Below are 23852 nucleotides of genomic sequence, written 5' to 3' on the forward strand. Positions count from 1 at the left end.
TCCACCAATGCGGGCCGTTTGATGTAATCTGTTGCTGCATGCAGAAGATGAAGGCAAGGCATTTGACTGTCTGGAAGTGCTGCTATCTCCTCCTCTCCCCTCTACTTGCATCCCAAATGGCACCCTTTTCCCTATGTAGTGCACCATACAGGGAATAGGGTGCCATTTGGGACGCGTATCCTGTCGATGATAAGAAACTAGTCGCATTTTCTGCTGTTTCATCTTCATATGCTCATCCTCGTATGTAATCCGTACCTAATTGACAAGGAAAAGCGGCATAATCCACTCTCGCTGAGCACTGTAATTATGTGGCCAATACATACACAATAGCATCTTTAGTCTTCCCAGGTGATAAAACACAAATGAATTCCCATCAAGTCTATTCTTGAGCTATTTTGTAAAAGCAACATACATTCATAACTCAGTCTCACACACACATCCTGTCATTGACATTGATTTGATGGTTTGAGGGGACATTGAGGGGGACTTACGTGGGATGCTTTGATTGATTTAAATTCCATTAATACCCTTTTTGCTTGGCAGCCACTCTTGGGCCCCAGCCTGTGTCTGTTATCACAGTGTGGTTTTGATTGGATGGCTTCCTTATCGGTTGGCAACACACAGGAAGAGGCCCGGAGACAGCCAAAGATAGACAGCACTGGCAACACAGTACTGAAACAATAACCTGCAGATCAAACATGATTAGTCAAACCCCACTTTCTTAAAAGGGCAATCTGCAGTTCAAACGATAACAAAGTGGCGACCCTGCCAGTGTTTTGGTAAATAGCTCAGAGATGGGGCTGTAACCACTCAAATTCATAGATGGACCTATGGATGGAAGGACTGACCATCCATGAGATGAAAATTGTAATTTGAACCATGTTTTGAAGCTTTACACTGTTTGTTTACATTGACTTTATTTACAAATATTGGAGAGAAACGAGCTTATATCTTGGGTTCTGATGGGGAATGACAGTTGAACTTAGCTCATGAGGCATTTATAAGTTATATTGAGAATCAATGGCTGTGTGAGTGTGTCTGTATGTGTGTGTGTTCTAATACAACTCAAATATATATAAAAATCTGTAAACTGTTTGTCAAAACACAAGCTCTTGGAAGACAAGAGTATAATACCAAACAAATGGTGTTTCATTATTATGTGCCCACTTAGGACAATGATTTCAGATGTCAGTAGCCAAACGTTGTCTTTTCAGTGTCTAAAATATATTCCGCCCCGTGGCTGCACTTGCACTATAATTATTTGTCATAATTGGCAGGATCACACTTGGATGAAACCCTCCATAGGCGTCGTACACTCGCGTGTTGTGTCCCTGCCAATTTTCCGATGGCTACAGCAATGTTAGTTTTCTGGTTGCGTGGAAACTAAAAAGCTGCATTGAGCAAGCACTCAATTCAAGGTGCATTGCGCGCCGTTGGTTTGGCGATATGCAACAGAGGACCCCATTGAAGCGACCGAATTCCAGTGTGGCGTGGAATGAATAATGATCTATTTTGAAGATTTGAAAGTGGGCGTCTTGAAACTAAAGTGATTCGGTTGAGTGTCACGCCATGCGAAGGAGGGGGAGAACGTTAAAGATGTAAGTAATGCTTATTCTGCATGTTATTCAAAATTCATGCATTTCATAGACATACATTTACATATACTGTTAAACACAGCATGCGGTGATATAGGCTACTATAAAGCTTTTATGACTGTGGAAATAACTGCAGCTTGTTTAATACATTCAGGCTCCAAAAATGCTTGTTGAAGAATGGGGCAAACAGTAGCTTATTACCTACCGTATTTAGCCTGACAAGATAGAAGACTAACTTCGAAAGGCTATCAATTCCCCAGGAGGCATTGGTCTAGCCTACACCCAGTAAGAGTTTATTATTGACACGCTTGTTGCTTACAATCAAAATAGTGACTATTACGCCAAAGAAAATGTGCAGGTAAAATTTTTGTGTGTAAGTAACAATAGTAGATTAATAGCCTACAAATAATTTGTATTTATAAATGTATTGTATGTCAGAATACCCTTCAAAGTGAACTGAACTTAAAATAATACACTTGATTATTAATCCTTTAATTATTGCTTCAATTTTAGTTGATACCACAGGGTTCAAGTTCAAAATGGAAATTCATTCTTGCAGCTCTAAATTGCCATGTCGATTAATCAAAATGATGTTCTGCTTAAAGGGTCAAAATTGCTAAATAGATTTTTTTACTTTTAAATGAATGATATGTACCCGTTTGGTTCTTGGGAAAAAAATGATATTTAAGCATGGTCAGTCCTTGGATTCATAGGTCTGTCTATACATTTGAGAGTGGTTACATTTCTCCAGCCCATCCCCCGCTCTTTACTAAAACAGTGGCTGGGTGGCGCACTTTGTTATTGTTTGAACCCTAGATGGCCTCTAACGAAAACGTGTGTTCCTGTTTCTCTAACACATGGCTGGCTAGGCAAGCACCAGTACTATAATATATAATTCTGGAAATAAATGCATGAAGGCTTTCAATGGAAATCAGACAGGCAGGCAATAATAATCTGAGTCCCTAAACCGACTGAAATTTGTTCATAATTGGGGTGGATAGGGACAGAGTTGGGAGAGCATGGTAATATGGTTAGACTCATATGTAAGTGTCTGCATCTCAACATAACATTGAGATATTTCCCTCACAGCTGTATTTGTTCTTCTGTGCTTCCTCTCTCCTCACCTCCCTTTCTGTGTCTCATCCTCATGACCTACATAGGCCTAACTTGTCTATCATTGGTTGTCTGGACAGAATGATAATACAATGAACAATCACAACAAAATAATGCATGAACAACTTTGACAATCCTTTGCTTTGAGGACATTGTAGTTCTATTCCTTCGGGATTATAATGGTTTTGCTGAGTTAGGTCCTAAATTTGCGTCATATCAAAATTACTGCTCTTGCGCACTTGGTGCCTGAGATGTAGCCTATTATTCTAACATTGACTGCAGTCAATTTATGAACTGCCAAAACTGACCTCTGGGCACTTGTCTTGAGCACAGTGTAAATTTAAACGCAGGAGAGGTCAATTATAGTTGGGTTGGTGATTGTCTTTATAGCTTAATTAACCTGATTTTATTGATAATTTGATTTAATGAGGTTGGTGTTGCGCTCTTTCTCTCTTGTTGTCCCATAGCTTTATCCCTCACTCACTTTCGTCTCTCCATCACCACATCCTTCCTTCCATCACCCCTCCAGCCTCCGCTTTTCATTAACAGCTGTCCTTCTCAGCCCATGACATGCTAATATCTCCCTCTTTCCTCCGATGCATCTCATTAATCTCTCTTCAGTGGGCCTTCCTCTGTGTCCTTCTCCATTGTCATGTTACCTATTTTCCTCAGATCTCTCCTTTTTTCTCTCTCTCTCTCTCTCCTCATGTGTCCAGTTTCCTTGGTTCCCCACAGCTCCACCTCATCAGGGCAGCATGGATCATGGTGGGAAAATGACCGCTTTTCTTACACAGTAACACTTTAGGCATCCTTTTCATATCCTTGAGCATTTTGTCTCATCTGTAGTCAGGGCTGTTCCACTATATCTTCTTTGTTTGGCTTTAATAAAGAAATGGGGATAATCATCTGAGTGTGTCTTTTGAAAGAAGAAGGTCAGGGCTGATAGGGACGGTCTTGAACTTTCAACTGGTCTGGCCTATTGCAATGAGACTTGTTAGGATGCGTCATTTAGACGACTCCCCCGGTCATGTGGTACTTAGAGATCGATTTCATTTTTTAAATCTTGGTAAGTGGATCTTGCTCTGGTCTCCAGCCATTTTAAAGAACCAGCCGAAGTCCGAGAGTTTAAGTAAAATAATTTTTTACAGGAGAGGATATAGCTGCTAGCACAACATGCTAAGGCTGTTTGGGTTGCCTTTGTTGCCTTTTTTAGCTTTAGCATGTAGCCTTACAATGCTGTTGGGTGGCCAAAATACATGTCAAGTGGGTTTTTCCTTAAGAGGATTAGTAATGGGATAGCAAATGGTTGGTGTTCAGGTATTAATGAAGGGTGTTAGGGTAAAAGGACAGATTATTTTTTAGAGGCTTACATGCTAAATAAAAAGTGTAAATTACAGGACTCATTAACAAGTTGTTAGCTCAGTGTTGTTTGCACTGACCCCGGTTCTGAGTGCGTAAACAGTTTTTGGATTAGCCTACTGAACACAGTTCACATCAGTAGCTGATGGATTACCAGGACGTGTACTCAACTGTCAAGTGTCTTCACTGACATTTTCAACCTCTCCCTGACCGAGTCTTTAATGCCTACATGTTTCAAGCAGACCACCATAGTCCCTGTGCCCAAGTAAGCGAAGGTAACCTGCCTAAATGATTACCGCACCGTGGCACTCACGTCGGTAGCCATGAAGTGCTTTGAAAGGCTGGTCATGGCTCACACATCAACAGCATCCTCCCGGACACCCTAGACCCACTTCAATTCGTATACCGCCCCAACAGATCCACAGATGACGCAATCTCAATCACACTTCACACTGCCCTTTCTCACCTGGACAAAGGGAACACCTATGTGAGAATGCTGTTCAATGACTACAGCTCAGCGTTCAACACCATAGTGCCCACAAAGCTCATCACTAAGTTAAGGACTCTGGCAGAGGATTCTGGACTTTCTGACGGGCCGCCCCCAGGTGGTAAGAGTTGGCAACAACACGTCTGCCATGCTGATCCTTAACACTGGGGCCCCACAGGGGTGTGTACTTAGTCCCCTCCTGTATTCCCTGTTCACCCACGACTGCGTGGCCAACACCCTCATTAAGTTTGCTGACGACACAACAGTGGTAGGCCTGATCACCGACAATGATGAGGCGGCCTATAGGGAGGAGGTCAGAGAACTGGCAGTGTGGTGCCAGGGCAACAACCTCTCCCTCAATGTGAGCAAGACAAAGGAGCTGATTGTGGACTACAGGAAAATGTGGGCCGAACAGGCCCCCATTAACATCGGCGAGGCTGTAGTGGAGCGGGTCGAGAGTTTCAAGTTCCTTGGTGTCCACATCACCAACAAACTATCATGGTCCAAACATACCAAGACAGTCCTGAAGACGTCACGACAAAACCTTTTCCCCCTCAGGAAACTGAAAAGATGGGCCAATTGTGCGTCGCCTCATGGGTCTCCCGGTCACGGCCGGCTGCGACACAACCTGGTATCAAACCAGGATCTGTAGTAACGCAGCTAGCACTGCGATGCAGTGCATTTGACCGCTGCGCCACTCGGGAGGCCCCTGAATGCCAAATTGATTGCATGTTCCTTGTTGAAACATGGCTGTCATCAGACTGTAGTGCCACTCTTATTGAAGCCTCCCCTGGCCTACAGCTTTTCATACTCTATCAAAAAAGGGTGGGAGAACAGTCTCTATTTTTACTAATGCTCTCAGCTGTAAGGACATTTTGTTTGGTGACTTTGGGTCTTTTGAGCATCATGCTATTCTGTTTAAATGTCAGCCATCAGTGCTGGCCATAACCCTGTATAGGTCGTCAAAGCACCGCCCCACTTTCTTTACTGATTTATCTGAACTATTGTCTATTGTCCTTGAGAACTATGATAAAATCATTGTGTTGGGTGATTTTAATATTAATCTTGACCAAGAAACTGAATCCAAGGCCATTGAATTTATTAATATTTTAAGCTCTATGGACTTTATCCAGCATGTTGCTAGGCCCGCCCTACTCTGGACCTGGTTATTTCCCACCTGGACAAAAGGAACACCTACAGTGCCTTGCGAAAGTATTCGGCCCCCTTGAACTTTGCGAACTTTTGCCACATTTCAGGCTTCAAACATAAAGATATAAAACTTTATTTTTTTGTGAAGAATCAACAACAAGTGGGACACAATCATGAAGTGGAACGACATTTATTGGATATTTCAAACTTTTTTAACAAATCAAAAACTGGAAAATTGGGCGTGCGAAATTATTCAGCCCCCTTAAGTTAATACTTTGTAGCGCCACCTTTTGCTGCGATTACAGCTGTAAGTCGCTTGGGGTATGTCTCTATCAGTTTTGCACATCGAGAGACTGAAATTTTTTCCCATTCCTCCTTGCAAAACAGTTCGAGCTCAGTGAGGTTGGATGGAGAGCATTTGTGAACAGCAGTTTTCAGTTCTTTCCACAGATTCTCGATTGGATTCAGGTCTGGACTTTGACTTGGCCATTCTAACACCTGGATATGTTTATTTTTGAACCATTCCATTGTAGATTTTGCTTTATGTTTTGGATCATTGTCTTGTTGGAAGACAAATCTCTGTCCCAGTCTCAGGTCTTTTGCAGACTCCATCAGGTTTTCTTCCAGAATGGTCCTGTATTTGGCTCCATCCATCTTCCAATCAATTTTAACCATCTTCCCTGTCCCTGCTGAAGAAAAGCAGGCCCAAACCATGATGCTGCCACCACCATGTTTGACAGTGGGGATGGTGTGTTCAGGGTGATGAGCTGTGTTGCTTTTACGGCAAACATAACATTTTGCATTGTTGCCAAAAAGTTCAATTTTGGTTTCATCTGACCAGAGCACCTTCTTCCACATGTTTGGTGTGTCTCCCAGGTGGCTTGTGGCAAACTTTAAACAACACATTTTATGGATATCTTTAAGAAATGGCTGTCTTCTTGCCACTCTTCCATAAAGGCCAGATTTGTGCAATATACGACTGATTGTTGTCCTATGGACAGAGTCTCCCACCTCAGCTGTAGATCTCTGCAGTTCATCCAGAGTGATCATGGGCCTCTTGGCTGCATCTCTGATCAGTCTTCTCCTTGTATGAGCTGAAAGTTTAGAGGGACGGCCAGGTCTTGGTAGATTTGCAGTGGTCTGATACTCCTTCCATTTCAATATTATCGCTTGCACAGTGCTCCTTGGGATGTTTAAAGCTTGGGAAATCTTTTTGTATCCAAATCCGGCTTTAAACTTCTTCACAGCAGTATCTCGGACCTGCCTGGTGTGTTCCTTGTTCTTCATGATGCTCTCTGCGCTTTTAACGGACCTCTGAGACTATCACAGTGCAGGTGCATTTATACGGAGACTTGATTACACACAGGTGGATTGTATTTATCATCATTAGTCATTTAGGTCAACATTGGATCATTCAGAGATCCTCACTGAACTTCTGGAGAGAGTTTGCTGCACTGAAAGTAAAGGGGCTGAATAATTTTGCACGCCCAATTTTTCAGTTTTTGATTTGTTAAAAAAGTTTGAAATATCCAATAAATGTCGTTCCACTTCATGATTGTGTCCCACTTGTTGTTGATTCTTCACAAAAAAATACAGTTTTATATCTTTCTGTTTGAAGCCTGAAATGTGGCAAAAGGTCGCAAAGTTCAAGGGGGCCGAATACTTTCGCAAGGCACTGTATGTGAGAATGCTGTTCATTGACTACAGCTCAGCGTTCAACACCATAGTACCCTCAAAGCTCATCACCAAGCTAAGGAACCTGGGACTAAACACCTCCATCTGCAACTGGATCCTGGACTTCCTGATGGGCCGCCCCCAGGTGGTGAGGGTAGGTAGCAACACATCTGCCACACTGACCCTCAACACTGGAGCTCCCCAGGGGTGCGTGCTCAGTCCCCTCCTGTACTCCCTGTTCAGTCACGACTGCATGGCCAGGCACGACTCCAACACCATCATTAAGTTTGCTTAAGACACAACAGTGTAGGCCTGATCACCGACAATGACGAGACAGCCTATAGGGAGGAGGTCAGAGACCTGGCCGGGTGGTGCCAGAATAACAACCTATCCCTCAACATAATCAAGACTAAGGAGATGATTGTGGACTACAGGAAAAGGAGCACCGAGCACGTCCCCATTCTCATCGACGGGGCTGTAGTGGAGCAGGTTGAGAGCTTCAAATTCCTTGGTGTCCACATCAACAACAAACAAGATAGGTCCAAACACACCAAGACAGTCGTGAAGAGGGCACGACAAAGCCTATTCCCCCTCAGGAAACTAAAAAGATTTGGCATGGGTCCTGAGATCCTCAAAAGGTTCAACAGATGCAACATCGAGAGCATCCTGACCGGTTGCATCACTGCCTGGTACGACAATTGCTCGGCCTCCGACCGCAAGGCACTTCAGAGGGTAGTGCGTATGGCCCAGTACATCACTGGGGCAAAGCTGCCTGCCATCCAGGACCTCTACACCAGGCGGTGTCAGAGGAAGGCCCTAAAAATTGTCCCCAGCCACCCCAGTCATAGACTGTTCTCTCTACTACCGCATGGCAAGCAGTACCGGAGTGCAAAGTGTACCACCCGGATCAAGTTGCAGAGGGAGGTGTTTAGTCCCAGGGTCCTTAGCTTAGTGATGAGCTTTGAGGGCACTATGGTGTTAAACACTGAGCTGTAGTCAATGAATAGTATTCTCACATCGGTGTTCATTTTGTCCAGGTGGGAAAGGGCAGTGTGGAGTGCAATCGAGACTGCATCATCTGTGGATCTGTCAGGGCGGAATGCGAATTAGTGGGTCTAGGTCTAGGGTTTCAGGGATAATGGTGTTGATTTGAGCCATGACCAGCCTTTCAAAGCACTTCATGGCTCAAGAAGTGAGTGCTACGGGTCAGTAGTCATTTAGACAGGTTACCTTAGTGTTCTTGGGCACAGGGACTATGGTGGTCTGCTTGAAACATATTGGTATTACAAACTCAGTCAGGGACAGGTTGAAAATGTCAGTGAAGACACTTGCCAGTTAGTCAGCGCATGCTCGGAGTATACGTCCTGGTAATCCATCTGGCCCTGCAGCATTGTGAATGTTGACCTGTTTAAAGGTCTTACTCACATCAGCTATGGAGAGCGTGATCATACAGTCGTCCGGAACAGCTGATGCTCTCATGCAAATTTCAGTGTTACTTACCTTGAAGCGAGCATAGAAGTAATTTAGCTCGATTGGTAGGCTCATGTTACTTGGCAGCTCGTGGCTTTGCTTCCCTTTGTAGTCTTTAATAGTTTGCAAGCCATGCCACGAGCGTATGAGCCAGTGTAGTACGACTCAATCTTAGTCCTGTATTGACACTTTGCCTGTTTGATGGTTAGTCGGCAGGCATAGCGGGATTTCTTATAATCTTCTGGGTTAGAGTCCCGCTCCTTGAAAGTGGCAGGTCTAGCCTTTAGCCCAGTGCGGATGTTACCTGTAATCCATGGCTTCTGGTTGGGGTATGTACTAGAGGTTGACCGATTAATCTGAATGGCCGATTTATTAGGGCCGATTTCAAGTTTTCATAACAATCGGAAATCTGTATTTTTGGGCTCCGATTTAAAAAAAATATTATTATTATTGAATACCTTTTATTTAACTAGGCAAGTCAGTTAAGAGCACATTCTTATTTTCAATGACGGCCTAGGAACGGTGGGTTAACTGCCTTGTTCAGGGGCAGAACGACAGATTTCCACCTTGTCAGCTCAGGGGATTTAATCTTGCAACTGTACAGTTAACTAGTCCAACGCTCTAACCATTGCACTCCACGAGGAGCCTGCCTGTTACGCGAATGCAGTAGAAGCCAAGGTAAATTGCTAGCTAGCATTAAACTTATCTTATAAAAAATTATCCATCATAACCACTAGTTATAACTACTAATCCAGTTTAGCATGCAATATTTACCAGGTGAAATTGTGTCATTTCTCTTGTGTTCATTGCACGCAGAGTCAGGGTATATGCAACAGTTTGTGCTGCCTGGCTCATTGTGAACTAATTTGCCAGCATTTTACGTAATTATGACATAACATTTAAGGTTGTGCAATGTAACAAGAATATTTAGACTTATATTATTTAGACTTTATCTAACGGGATGCCACCCGTTAGATAAAATACCGAACGGTTCCGTATTTCACTGAAATAATAAACGTTTTGTTTTCGAAATTATAGTTTCCGGATTCGACCATATTAATGACCAAAGGCTCGTATTTCTGTGTGTTATTATGTTATAATTAAGTCTGATTTGATAGAGCAGTCTGACTGAGCAGCAGCAGGCCCGTAATCATTCATTCAAACAGCACTTTTGTGCATTTTGCCAGCAGCTCTTCGCAAGAACAGCACTGTTTATGACTTCAAGCCTATCAGCCTAATGGCTGGTGTAACCAATGTGAAATGGCTAGCTAGTTAGCTGGGTGTGCGCTAATACCGTTTCAAGCGTCACTCGCTTTTAGATTTGGAGTAGTTATTCCTCTTGCGCTGCAAGGGCCTTTCAGCATGTGGAGCGATGGGTAATGCTGCTTCGAGTGTGTCTGTTGTCGATGTGTTCCTGGTTCGAGCCCAGGTAGGGGCGAGGAGGGGGACGGAAGCTATACTGTTACACTGGCAATACTATAGTGCCTATAAGAACATCCAATAGTCAAAGGTATATGAAATACAAATGGTATAGAGAGAAATAGTCCTATAAATACTATATTAACTACAACTTAAAACCTCTTACCTTGGAATATTGAAGTCTCATGTTAAAAGGAACTTTCATATGTTCTCATCTTCTCAGCAAGGAACTTAAACGTTAGCTTTTTTACATGGCACATATTTTACATGGTACACATTTTACATGGCACATACAGTACATGGCACATATTGCATATTGGCACATATGACTTTCTTCTCCAACACTTTGTTTTGCATTATTTAAACCAAATTGAACATGTTTCATTATTTATTTGAGGCTAAATTGATTGTATTGATGTATTATATTAAGTTAAAATAAGTGTCCATTCAGTATTGTTGTAATTGTCATTATTACAAATAAACAAATAAAAAAATTGGCCGATTAATCGGCATCGGGTTTTTTGGTCCTCCAATAATCGGTATCGGCTTTGAAAAATCATAATCGGTCGACCTCTAGTATGTACGTAAAGTCACTGTGGGGACGACGTCATCAATGCACTTATTGATGAAGCCAATGACTGATGTGGTGTACTCCTCAATGCCATCGGAATAATCCCGGAACATATTCCAGTCTGTGCTAGTAAAACAGTCCTGTAGCTTAGCATCTGCTTCATCTGACCAATTTTGTTATTGACCGAGTTATTGGTGCTTCCTGCTTAAGTTTTTGCTTGTAAGCAGGATCAGGAGGATAGAATAATGGTCAGATTTGCCAAATGGATGTCCAGGGAGAGCTTAGTACATGTCTCTGTGTTTGGAGTAAAGGTGGTCCATTGTTTTTTCTCCCTCTGGTTGCACATTTCACATGCTGAAAGAAATTTGGTAAGACAGATTTAAGTCCCCGGTCACTAGGAGCACCGCTTCTGGATGAGCATTTTCCTGTTTGCTTATGACCGTATACAGCTCATTGAGTGCGGTCTTAGTGCCAGCATCGGTTTGTGGTGGTAAATAGACAGCTACAAAGAATATAGATGAAAACTCTCTTAGTAAATAGTGTGGTCTACAGCTTATCATGAGATACTCTACCTCAGGCGAGCAAAACCTTGAGACTTCCTTTGACCCCTTGTCTTACCAGAGGCTGCTGTTCTATCCTGCCGAAAAAGCATAAAACCCGCCAGCTGTATGTTATTTATGTCGTCGTTCAGCTACGACTCTGTGAAACATAAGATATTACAGTTTTTAAATGTCCCTTTGGTAGGATATACATGCTCGCAGTTCGTCTATTTTATTATCAAATGATTGTACGTTGGCTAATAGGACCGATGGTAAAGAAAGATTACCGACTCGCCGTCGAATCCTTACAAGGCACCCAGACATGCGTCCCAGATATCTCTGTCTCTTTCTCCTGCAAATGACTAGGATGAGAGCCTTGTTGGGTGTCTGGAGTAAATCCTTTGCATCCATCTCATTAAAGAAAAATAATCTTCTTCCAGTACGGGGTGAGTAATCACTGTCGTGATATCTAGAAGCTCTTTTTGGTCATATGAGACGGTGGCAAAAACATTATGTACAAAATAAGTAACAAATAATGTGAAAAAACACACACAATAGCACAATTTGGTTAGGGGGCTGGCAGGATTGTGCAAGGCGGTATTGAATGTCACTGTCTGTCACCTCAAATTTGTGTCTCGACCTGTGTGCACCTACATTGTAAACTGTCATTCATTGGCTAGGCTGTAGCAACCTCATGATGGGTATACAAAAAAAATGCTGTTACATTGAGCTGGGTGAATGGAATATGAATGACAGTCATCCAATGTGCTTTAATAGAAAGAAGGCCATGCTCATAAAAAAAGAAAATCATCCTCCATCTTAAACGACACTGACCGCCACTGATGTTATCCCTTGACAGCGTCATCAGAAAGCACAGCATTGATTTTCACTGCTATGCAGACGATACACGACTTTACATTTCTGTATCACCAGAGGATTTGAACTCCATGGATAAATGATTTGACTGTATTAGTGATTTAAATACTTGGATTGCTCACAAGACAAGGCCGAAGTACTTATTGTTGGAGCCAAAGCACAGAGAGAGAATCTGGCTGCACATTTTAATTCATGCGCAATAAAGATAGTTGTTATTTTAGATTCTGAACTCAATTTCAAATCACACATTAGGAATATGACCAAAATAGCTTTTTACCACTGCCACGGTGCAGCTGTTTCTCTCTGACTGATACAGTCAGACTCATCCATGCTTTTATTACAAGCCGGCTTGACTACTTTAATGCTCTCCTGTCTGGTCTTCCCAAGAAAGCCATCGGTCAACTGAAAAACAAACAAAATGCTGCAGCATGAGTACTGACCAAGACCAGACAGAGCACACACATTACACTGGTTTTAAGGTCTCTACACTGGCTGCCTGTTACTTTTAGAATAATTTTAAGGTTTTTCTATTGGTTTTTAAATCAATCCATAATTGTGCACCCCAATACATGTCAAACATGCTTTTAAGATATGGACCCAGTAGTTCCCTCAGGTCATCTGGCACTGGCCTTCTAACTATCCCAAAGCCTAGGACCAAGAAGCATGGAGAGGTTATTATGCCCCCAGCCTCTGGAATAGCCTGCCAGAGAACCTGAGGGGAGCTGAAACTGTGGGCAAATTTAAAAGAGATCTCTTCATTGTTAGCTTCACTTTGCCTCAGAGTGCTTTTTAGTTGTTCAGTGTGTCATTCTTTTCGTTGTTGTCTTATTTTGGTTGTGTAGTAAATATTTCAGCTTTTATTTTCATTGGGGTTTTTTTCCCTGTAAAAGCACATTTTGTTGCACTCGATGTCTGAAATGTGCTTTATAAATAAAGCTTGATTCAATTTGATGCACTGAAAAATATATATATTTTTACTTTATTTGTGTCACGACTTCCGCCGAAGTTGGCTCCCCTGCCTGTTTGGGCGGTGTTCAGCGGTCATCGTCACCGTCCTACTAGCTGCTGCCGATCCCTTTTTCGTTTGTCTGTTGGTTTTGTCTTATTAGTTTCACCTGTGTGTATTTTGGTTTAATTAGCTTCCCTATATGTAGTAGTTTGACCCGCCCTTGTTTTGTGCGGGATTGTCTTTTGTTACGTGTGTACATATTAGGTCATATTTTATTTTCTATACTGGACACCCTGTGGTTTTGGGTTGTCTGGTATAGTGTCCTGCACCCTGTATTGTATTGGGCTTATCAGTTGGGTGTGCAATAGTAAAGCACTTTACTCCGTTACTCTCACTCTGCGTCAGATTCCTGCACACACACCTAGTCCCGCGTGACAATTTGACCTTTATTTAACTAGGCAAGACGGTTAAGAACAAATTCTTATTTTCAATGACGGCCTAGGAACAGTGGGTTAACTGCCTTGTTCAGGGGCAGAACAACAGATTTTACCTTGTCAGCTCAGGGATTTGATCTTGCAACCTTTCGGTTACTAGTCCAACGCTCTAACCACTAGGCTACCTGCCGAAATAAGCCAGCACTGCAGGGATGTCAATTATCAGTCCCACTGACACCAAAGCACTTTTTGCTTGTGTGTTTTTGCCAGTGCGAGGGCACTTTTTTATCCTTATGTTTTCCTTAAAGCTGTAAGTATTAACATGGTTTAGTCAGCCAACTGTGCTGAACAAGACCGCAAGATCCCCTCCGCATCCTCACCACAGTTCCACTAGTTATCCTGCATCTGTGTTTTAAGTAACACATCTATTTATAATAAATGTTTTGCATGTTTGGTGACCAATTGCAACAATTGTACCTCTCCTATCAGTGGGTTGTGTTGTCTCCCTCCACCAATCATGCTTCCTGTTTCTCCATAGGCTTGACAGCTATTTGGCTCCGCCCCTTGACACTGGCTCCGCCCCTTCGCCCAGGTTGGTCTTCCCTGGAGCATGCCCATATCCCACCATGCACCTGCTGGCGAGCGGCTGGCTACTGCGCCATTCGGTGGTCATGTGTCTGCTGCTGCACTGCGTGGTGCTGATGACCTGCTTCCACCACGCCGCCACCAGCTGCTCCCAGGGCTGCTACTGCTCTGAGAGCGACGGCCATGGAAAGACTGTGCGCTGCAGCAACCTGCGTCTCACGGAGATCCCCCAGGACCTACCCAATGACACACGGCGCATCTACCTGGACTTCAACCTGCTCACTGAGGTCCCCAGCAATGCTTTCCAGGGTCTGCCCCTGCTCAGCGAGCTGGACCTCTCCAACAACGAGCTGGCCAAGCTGGAGCGAGGGGCCTTCAGGAGCCTGGGGCCCTCGCTCACCTTCCTGGACTTGTCTTCCAACAAATTGGTCAACTTTAACTCTGAGGCCTTTGAGGGGCTGCGGGCACGCGCCAACCTGACCAATAACCCGTGGCACTGCGACTGCAGCCTGCAGATGTCCATGCCCCACATTGACCTGGAGCCCCTCTCGCTGACGGGCATCGTGTGCAAGACGTCGGATCCGCCCGACGTGGGGGCGGAGGGTGTGCCCTTCCTGCTGGCCCAGGACCCGGACCTGTGCTTTGTGATGAAGAAGACCACGGACGTGGCCATGCTGGTCACCATGTTCGGCTGGTTCACCATGGTCATCTCCTACCTGGTCTACTACGTCCGGCACAACACGGAGGACACCCGCCGCCACCTGGAGTACCTCAAGTCTCTGCCCACCAAGCCGGGCCCGTCCGAGGCCTCTTCTACTGTCAGCACTATGGTATAGCCCAGGACCAGGAGAGCCCAGATGGGGGCTTAGGCTGGAGGGCTAAGTCTGCCAGAGGAGGTGGTTATTATAGGGCCTTAACCTGGCTGCACCCACACTTCAGGCCATTCAGTGCCAGCCAAGGAGAGTTCTGTCTGGCTTTTAGGTGGGTGCCACAGCGGCACTAGGATTTGTGTCCATATATGCAGGAAGCCCATCCAGACCTGGGCACCGTACATAACCCAGATTAATAATTGAACCAGGAGTGGCCCATTATCAAAATTGTGCCTGTGAAGGGTCCTTTGGCCATATAAAACAGCAAACAGAACAAAAGGATAGCAACACACACTATGAACAACTCTGTCACTCCGTATCCTTCCAATTATTGTTTTCCATATAACATCCATATAGTATATGTTACGCCCCTGAAAACAGGGGAGAAATAATCACGACAGTGATACGGTGTTGTATTCTCAATTCAACGTTTAGTTCAATGAGAAAAAGACCACGATTTTCCCCAGGAATATGGGTGGAGACCAGAGCAATCGATCTCCGGCTCATAGATTAAGAGCATTTCGTAGATCACAGATTAACACTTTTAGGCACTACAAAATAAAGTAATCAATATAACGTTTACACATTACTCTCACAATTCGTACCCTTTGACAGATTTGAACTTTAACACAATTATATGAATGTTATCAATCTTTATCAACTGATACTGAATGCATCTTTTTAACCTTAGATGTTTTAAGATCCTCACATACTATGAACTTACTAATACTTTTCAATGTATAACAGGCTATGAATATTTCCTTTAACCTGTCACACTCTCCCCGACAAAATAAATGTTGTCCCAACATTACCAACATTGTCTTCTTCAACAGTCCGTATGCACTGGACCTAGAAAATCCTCTTCTGTAAGGTAGTACTTGAGCAGAGGTCAAGGGTCACAGTTCACATATAACTAACAAGTTATATTCACAGTCCATATCTGTTGACCAGCTATATAACATAAGCAGTATTTTCTCATACTATTGATCAACAGTCCATCACTTTTAATGATCTATATGCATAGTATGTAAATTGTCTCTTTTGACAGTCTGTGAAATCAGACAGTAGTCCATGGTCAAACATGTCAACTCTGTAGCCTCAGGTTTGCTGAAGCCATGTAAGGTGGCTGAAAGTAACATTGCTGTAGTGATGGCAGCCATGGAACCAGTCCTGGTGAAGAGTAGACAGGGAACAACTGTGGCTGTGGCTGTCTACTGTAGCAGGAAGGGATACCAAGCTGATCATAGGTGATACGTCTTGGAGGGTGTCTCTCTCTTTGTGGCAGCTGGTAGGCTGGTTCCTCAGGTTCAGCAGCATCAGTATATGAAGGAAAGGCACTTGGTGGACGATCATCAGGCAAATTTTCAGCAGGCAAGTTACTCTCCTCAGCAGGCAGGTCTTTAACTGTTGTTGTCTCCTCCAGCCGCTTTTCAACAAGAGGCTGTGCTGGTAGCGTATCAGGGACTGGCACTGCAACTGTCTGTTTCACTGTTGGGGGTCTGTGTTCCCACTCTCTCGCTGGTTCAGCATTCCTCTCCTCAGGTACTGTAGGAGATGTGGGAACCGTAGCGGCTCATGATGAAGGTCATATTCATCCCCACTATCTTCATCAGAATCTAGAGTCTGTGATGCAGGCTGGTGTCTCCTCGTTTTCTGACTTCTGTCCACTTTGGTCATTTCTGGTTGTGTCTCAAAAGGTAAGTGGTCACAGGACATGAGCAGATTTCTGTGCAGGACCCTGGAGCGTCCCCTACCCTTTTCTGGTCTCAATTCATAAATCGGCAGGTCTGAACCCATTTGTCTCACCACTGTGTGAATTGTATCTTCCCAATAGTTACGGAGTTTTCCTGGTCCTCCTCTTGGTGTCAGGTTTTTAATCAGAACTCGCTCGCCAGGCTGTAGCACTGAACTCCTAACTTTAGTGTCATAGTACTTCTTACTTCTTTCAGCGGCTTTCTGAGCATTTTCATTTGCAATGGCGTATGCTTCTTCCATCCCTCGTTTCCAGTTCTCCACGTATTCTCGCTGGTTACTGGAACCTGCCTCTGTGCACAATCCAAAGAGCATATCAACTGGAAGCCTGGGTGATCTCCCAAACAGAAGATAAAATGGTGAATAGCCAGTCACTTCACAACGGGTGCAGTTATAGGCATAAACCAGTTTGTTCAGAGACTCCTTAGTGACTCCAGTTAGTGTCTTTAACATTTGCAACAATGTTCTGTTCATGCGTTCCGCTTGACCGTTTCCCATCGGGTGATAGGGTGTTGTCCTGGACCCTGCCATGCCACTGAGTTTCTTTAACTGATGGAACAACTGATTTTCAAATTCTCCCCCTTGGTCATGGTGGATGCGGGACGGGAACCCAAACTTCAGGGCAAAGTCATTGAAGATGAGATTTGCAGCAGTTTTACCTGACTTTGATGTGGTGGCGTAGGCTTGAGTGAAACGTGTAAAATGATCAACAATCACGAGGATGTACTCATATCCCCCTTTGCATCTGTCGAGATGAAGGAAGTCAATACATACCAGTTCAAATGGCTGTGTTGTCACAATGTTTGTCAGAGGAGCTCTTGCTGCACGGGCTGGCTTTTTCTGCTTGACACAGCTACAAGTTTTAGTCACATAGTGCTCGATGTCAGATTGCATATATGGCCAGAAGAAGCGGTCACGTACTAGTGATACAGTGCGGTCAGTACCTTGGTGTCCCATGTTATTGTGCAACTCTTCCATCACTTTACCTTTGTACTGCTCTGGTAGAACTAACTGGTTGTAGTGATTCTGTACAGAATGCCATCACTGTCTATTGTCAATTTGTCCCATTCTCTGAATAGGCATTTTGTCTTTGGACTGAATTTCTTTTGCTCTTTAACTGGTGGTTTGGAACCAGACAGTTTAAAATTTAGCACAGGACGGATGACCGGATCAGATTCTTGTGCTTCTCTTATCCCATCTTTTGGGATCGAGCTGGTTGTTGCAGTGGTTGTCTCACCTTCAGCTGATACTGACATAGATGCAGCTGAAAATGACCATGGTACAACAGCCTCTTTCTGTACCTCAACTGCTTGTATCGTGGCGGCGATGGTGTCTGGTGGAAGCTCCTCAGAACATTCTCTCATCAGTGACTCTACATCCAGTGGCATCCTTGTGGCATCCAGTGGCATCCTTGACAAAGCATCTGCACTTCTAGGTTAGACTACTGCAATGCTCTATTTTCCGGCTACCCGGATAAAGCACTAAATAAACTTCAGTTAGTGCTAAATACGGCTGCTAGAATCCTGACTAGAACCAAAAAATTGATCATATTACTCCAGTGCTAGCCTCTCTACACTGGCTTCCTGTCAAAGCAAGGGCTGATTTCAAGGTTTTACTGCTAACCTACAAAGCATTACATGGGCTTGCTCCTACCTATCTCTCTGATTTGGTCCTGCCGTACATACCTACACGTACGCTACGGTCACAAGACGCAGGCCTCCTAATTGTCCCTAGGATTTCTAAGCAAACAGCTGGAGGCAGGGCTTTCTCCTATAGAGCTCCATTTTTATGGAACGGTCTGCCTACCCATGTCAGAGACGCAAACTCGGTCTCAACCTTTAAGTCTTTACTGAAGACTCATCTCTTCAGTGGGTCATATGATTGAGTGTAGTCTGGCCCAGGAGTGGGAAGGTGAACGGAAAGGCTCTGGAGCAACGAACCGCCCTTGCTGTCTCTGCCTGGCCGGTTCCCCTCTTTCCACTGGGATTCTCTGCCTCTAACCCTATTACGGGGGCTGAGTCACTGGCTTGCTGGGGCTCTCTCATGCCGTCCCTGGAGGGGGTGCGTCACCTGAGTGGGTTGATTCACTGTTGTGGTCATCCTGTCTGGGTTGGCGCCCCCCCCCCCCTTGGGTTGTGCCGTGGCGGAGATCTTTGTGGGCTATACTCAGCCTTGTCTCAGGATGGTAAGTTGGTGGTTGAAGATATCCCTCTAGTGGTGTGGGGGCTGTGCTTTGGCAAAGTGGGTGGGGTTATATCCTTCCTGTTTGGCCCTGTCCGGGGGTGTCCTCGGATGGGGCCACAGTGTCTCCTGACCCCTCCTGTCTCAGCCTCCAGTATTTATGCTGCAGTAGTTTATGTGTCGGGGGGCTGGGGTCAGTTTGTTATATCTGGAGTACTTCTCCTGTCCTATTCGGTGTCCTGTGTGAATCTAAGTGTGCGTTCTCTAATTCTCTACTTCTCTCTTTCTTTCTCTCTCTCGGAGGACCTGAGCCCTAGGACCATGCCCCAGGACTACCTGACATGATGACTCCTTGCTGTCCCCAGTCCACCTGGCCATGCTGCTGCTCCAGTTTCAACTTCCACCTGACTGTGTTGCTGCTCCAGTTTCAACTGTTCTGCCTTATTATTATTCGACCATGCTGGTCATTTATGAACATTTGAACATCTTGGCCATGTTCTGTTATAATCTCTGTTATAATCAGCCAGAAGAGGACTGGCCACCCCACATAGCCTGGTTCCTCTCTAGGTTTCTTCCTAGGTATTGGCCTTTCTAGGGAGTTTTTCCTAGCCACCGTGCTTCTACACCTGCATTGCTTGCTGTTTGGGGTTTTAGGCTGGGTTTCTGTACAGCACTTTGAGATATCAGCTGATGTACGAAGGGCTATATAAATAAATTTGATTTGATTTGATCACTGTTCTCTCTGCCTGGCCTGTACTTTATTGTAAAGTGGAAATCAGCCAAGTCTGCAACCCACCTGGAAGTGGTTGCGTTCAGTTTTGCAGTAGACAGAATGTAGCAGAGCGGGTTGTTATCGCTGTATACAGTGAAGGTCGGAGCATAGTACAAATAGTCATGGAACTTATCAGTGATTGCCCATTTTAGAGCTAGAAATTCTAGCTTGCTCGAGAGGTAGTGATAGTTCTTCTCAGCTGCTGTTAAAGTTCGAGAGCCATAAGCAATGACCCTAAGCTTCCCCTCTTGCTTTTGATAAAGAACTGCTCCCAAGCCTTGGTGTGACGCATCAGTGTGTACAACAAATGGCTGAGTGAAATCAGGGAAACCTAAAACTGGTGGGTGACGCAAACACTCAATCAGCTGTTCAAGTGCCTGTTGATGCTGGTCAGTCCACAGGATTGGCTTGTTTGAGGGCACCACATGACTTACTTTCTTTGTTTTTGTTTTCCGTGGGTGGTCAGGTAATTTCTCTGAATCTGCTTTCAGGAGGTCATACAGGCAGCTGGCACTCCTAGAAAAGTCTTTGATGTACTGTCTGTAGTAAGTGAGTAAACCAAGCATTTTTCTGAGCTGGCCCACAGTCTCTGTTCTGATTTCTTTCAATGCTCTTACTGCTTCAAAATCGGCTGGGTCAACTCGGCTGCCCTCTGCAGACACTATTCTGCCCAAATAACGGACCTGGGGTTTAAAGAGATCACACTTACTTGGTTTGAGTTTAATGCCATACTCTCTGAGACGCTGCAAAACTTTTCGCACATCATTCACATGGCTGTCGAATGTTTTACTGAAAACTAGCGTGTCGTCCAGATAAGGAATGCAGATGTTATCCCGGAGCCCTTCCAAACACTCCTCCATACACCGCTGAAAAGCTGCAGGAGCGTTCATGAGGCCGAATGGCATACGTATCCACTCATAGAGTCCCCACGGTGTCACAAATGCTGTCAGTTGTCTGCTTTCTTCAGAGATGAACCCCTGGTGATACGCTTTCCCCTGATCTAAGAGGGAGAACCAGGAATTACCACCTAAACTGTCCATGATGTCTTGGACCCGAGGGATGGGCTGGCGGTCGGGATGTGTCTTTCTGTTCAGGTCTCTGTAATCTATACACAACCGGAGGGTCCTGTCCTTCTTACGAACGCACACGACAGGTGAAGAATATGAAGAGTTTGACTTCCTAACCCAGCCCTGGACTATGAGGTCATAAATGTAACCCTTCATCTCCTGATACAGTGGCCTGGGCACTGACATGTATGTGCGCTTTACTGGTTCAGAGTCCTTTGAAAATGACTATTTCTCTAATCGTTCAATGCAGCCAATGTCATTGTCTGATCTGGAGAAGGAGTGACACTCTTCTCTAAGCATTTGCCTAACAACCTCTCTCTGCTCTTCGGTTAGGTGAGTTAAACCTACTGGTGGATCCCACTGTTCAGTAGCAGTACATGGGGTTCGAACGCTGGTGTGATTCACTGTGGCTGAGGTGACAGTTTTTTCAAAGACTTGGGCAGGTAACACAGTCATAATGGTTTGTACTGTACCGATTTATTGTGCGATAACTGGAAAAACACCTTTCCTGACTCTGACTAGTGTGTCAAAGAACTCAAGGTCGTCTGGCCACTGCGGGTTCAGGTCTGGCTGGAAAAGCATTGTCATGTCATCTTTGAAAGGTTGGGAAGCTACACGGCACTCAATCTGAATGCTACTGTGTTTTGGTACAGCAACCTTCTCTTTCTTGGTTTTCACTGCGTATTCATCTGTCTGTTCTGCGCTAACAGCCTGTATAAAAGCTCTCCCCTTGTTTCTTTTGAGGCTTGGGAAAGCTGTTTTTACTGTACTGTATCGTTTAGTCTTTTCGGTCATTGTCAGGATGTGCTCGATAACATTGAAACCTATGATGGGATGTGATAGGTGACAGCCTTTCATTACCAGCACCGGGATGATCAGTTCCTTTGTTTGGTCAGTTTCAGAGGCTAGCCGAAAAGTTGTTTCAATCCATCCCAGGTACGGCATTTCAGTCCCATTTGCTGCAGTCAACCTTAGATCATCAGGTGAGTCCAGGATTTCTGAAACATCTCTCAGCCTTGCGTTTGGGAGAGATTCCTCTTTCCATCGTTCATCAATGACCGATACCTGAGAGCCTGTGTCCCATAGAGCTTGGAGGTGGTGGCGATTCAGGTGACACTCAATAAGGCACTGTCTGCCGACTAGCGAGGTGACCTTACGGGGGTGGCAACCTTGAGCTAGGGATGGTAAGGAGTGGGCATTTTCCTCTGTGCAGGAAAACCTTTCACTATTAGAGTCAATTTTCAGGTGAGTGCATTTTTCCTTATGTTTAGTCCAATGTTGGTTTTGACATACTTTGGAACAGTACAGTGTCTCTTTACATGATGAACATTGTTTCAGGTTCTCAAATAAATCTTCTCTGGCACAATTTGCACATTTCTGGGACTTTTTGGTAGCTACGGTTAACACTCGTCCCTCAGCGGTAACCCGTTTCCGTTTAAAGGGGCCTCCCTTGATGGTCTGGCTCCCCGGATTTTACATCCAGCTTGAAAATGTTCTCCACTCCCACATCGGAAGCAGTGTGTGCAGCGTGCATCTGTTCTGGCCTGCTGGCAGACAAAACACCTCCTTGGAGCTTGAGCAGAGTGGTTGGTATACCGGTTAGGTGCATATTGATGCTGCGCAGGGTCAGGTGCTTGGGACCGACTGTAGTTGCTGTAATACTGCTGCTGGGAAACAGGTGGCTGGGGGTCCCTATTTGGCCTCCTAACTGGGGGTGGGGCATAGGCACAATGCGGTGACTGAAACAGGCTGCTGTAATGTCTCTTTAATCTGAGCAATCTCTGCACTGAGACCTTTTAGAGAAGCTACACCTGTCTTAAGTTCAGCTAACTCTGTTAACAGTCCTGCGGGTATCGTAGTTTTGGCTTCCTTCACAGGACACTTTGCAGATGGCGTATCTTCTAACTGGACTACACTTACAGTTGTAGCAGGCTGTGGGGCATTAAACCGCTTTTTGTTTCGTCTTTCTATCTCATTAGCACAAGCAATGTTAAGCTTCTCTAGCAAAACCTCATCTGATGTTTTGCTCTCTAGCAGGAGAGGCTGCATGTCAATCCTGATACTGTCACTCTGGAGACCCGTAAGGACTGTGTGAAAACACATGCTCTGGACTAGAGCAGGGTCATACTTAAGCCCTGATTCTGACTCCTGGGATGCAAAGAGTACTTTTTGCCTCAAATCTAAAACGCGCATCAGGAAGCTTTGAGGGGTCTCCTTGCTATGCTGTGCTTCTGAAGCTAGCTGTTTGTAAAGCTCTGTTGCACTCTTCTCTTGGAAGTGGGAACGCAGGATACATCTAAGTGTGGGAAGAGTTAGCTGGGGTTTAACTCCCAAGTAGCTGCGTAGCTGTGAGCCTGGAGAAATAGCCCTGACTACTGCGTCTACTATTTCTACCTCAGGATATCCTCTGTTAAGTCCATTTTCAATCTGATGGACAAGGCTGGAAAAAATCTGTTTTTTTTTCTGGCCCGGTTCACCTATCTGACCAGAAATTTTAAACTCTTTGCGCCAGTATGAGCTGGGCTGTGCATTGGGTGAGAGCGGCACGCTCCCCTGAAGATTGGCATGGTGTTGGGGCTGACGCAGAGAATCACTGGCTTTGGCTGGAATAATCTGCTAAATTCCCACCCCTTCTTGTGGGGTTACAGTTCTCAGTTCCTCTATTCTGTGATGTGTTCCGGCTGGTTCAATATCATGGTCAATTTGCCCTGTTTTGTTATCTATGCCACTGATCATCTCTGTCATTTCGTCTCTAAGTAGCAACAATTCCGACATGCCGCCATCTTCTAACTCTGCGACTTCCTCTCTTTCAAGGAACATCATAATGCGAGTCATTAATGATATGCGGGATTTGTCTTTAACATCTCTTCTCTGTTCACCTGATATTTCAAGGAAATCACATATCTCTAGTAATTTGTCTTTAGTCAGGGTGTGCAATTCTCCTACTACCTCTTCCTGTAGTTCTTCCAAGGCACTTGTCATGTTGACAGA

General features: G+C 44.7%; 1 protein-coding gene across 1 annotated transcript; it reads left to right on the forward strand.

The window, feature by feature from the left end:
* Positions 1–1266: 1266 nt before the first annotated feature.
* On the forward strand, positions 1267–15900 carry lrrc3ca (leucine rich repeat containing 3Ca). Its single transcript, XM_020454535.2, has 2 exons — positions 1267–1598; positions 14174–15900. The coding sequence occupies exons 1-2, from the start codon at positions 1570–1572 to the stop codon at positions 15054–15056; spliced, it is 912 nt and encodes a 303-aa protein (XP_020310124.1). The 5' UTR covers positions 1267–1569; the 3' UTR covers positions 15057–15900.
* Positions 15901–23852: the final 7952 nt, after the last annotated feature.

The sequence above is a fragment of the Oncorhynchus kisutch genome, linkage group LG20 (assembly GCF_002021735.2).
Source record: "Oncorhynchus kisutch isolate 150728-3 linkage group LG20, Okis_V2, whole genome shotgun sequence".
Taxonomy (NCBI): domain Eukaryota; kingdom Metazoa; phylum Chordata; class Actinopteri; order Salmoniformes; family Salmonidae; genus Oncorhynchus; species Oncorhynchus kisutch.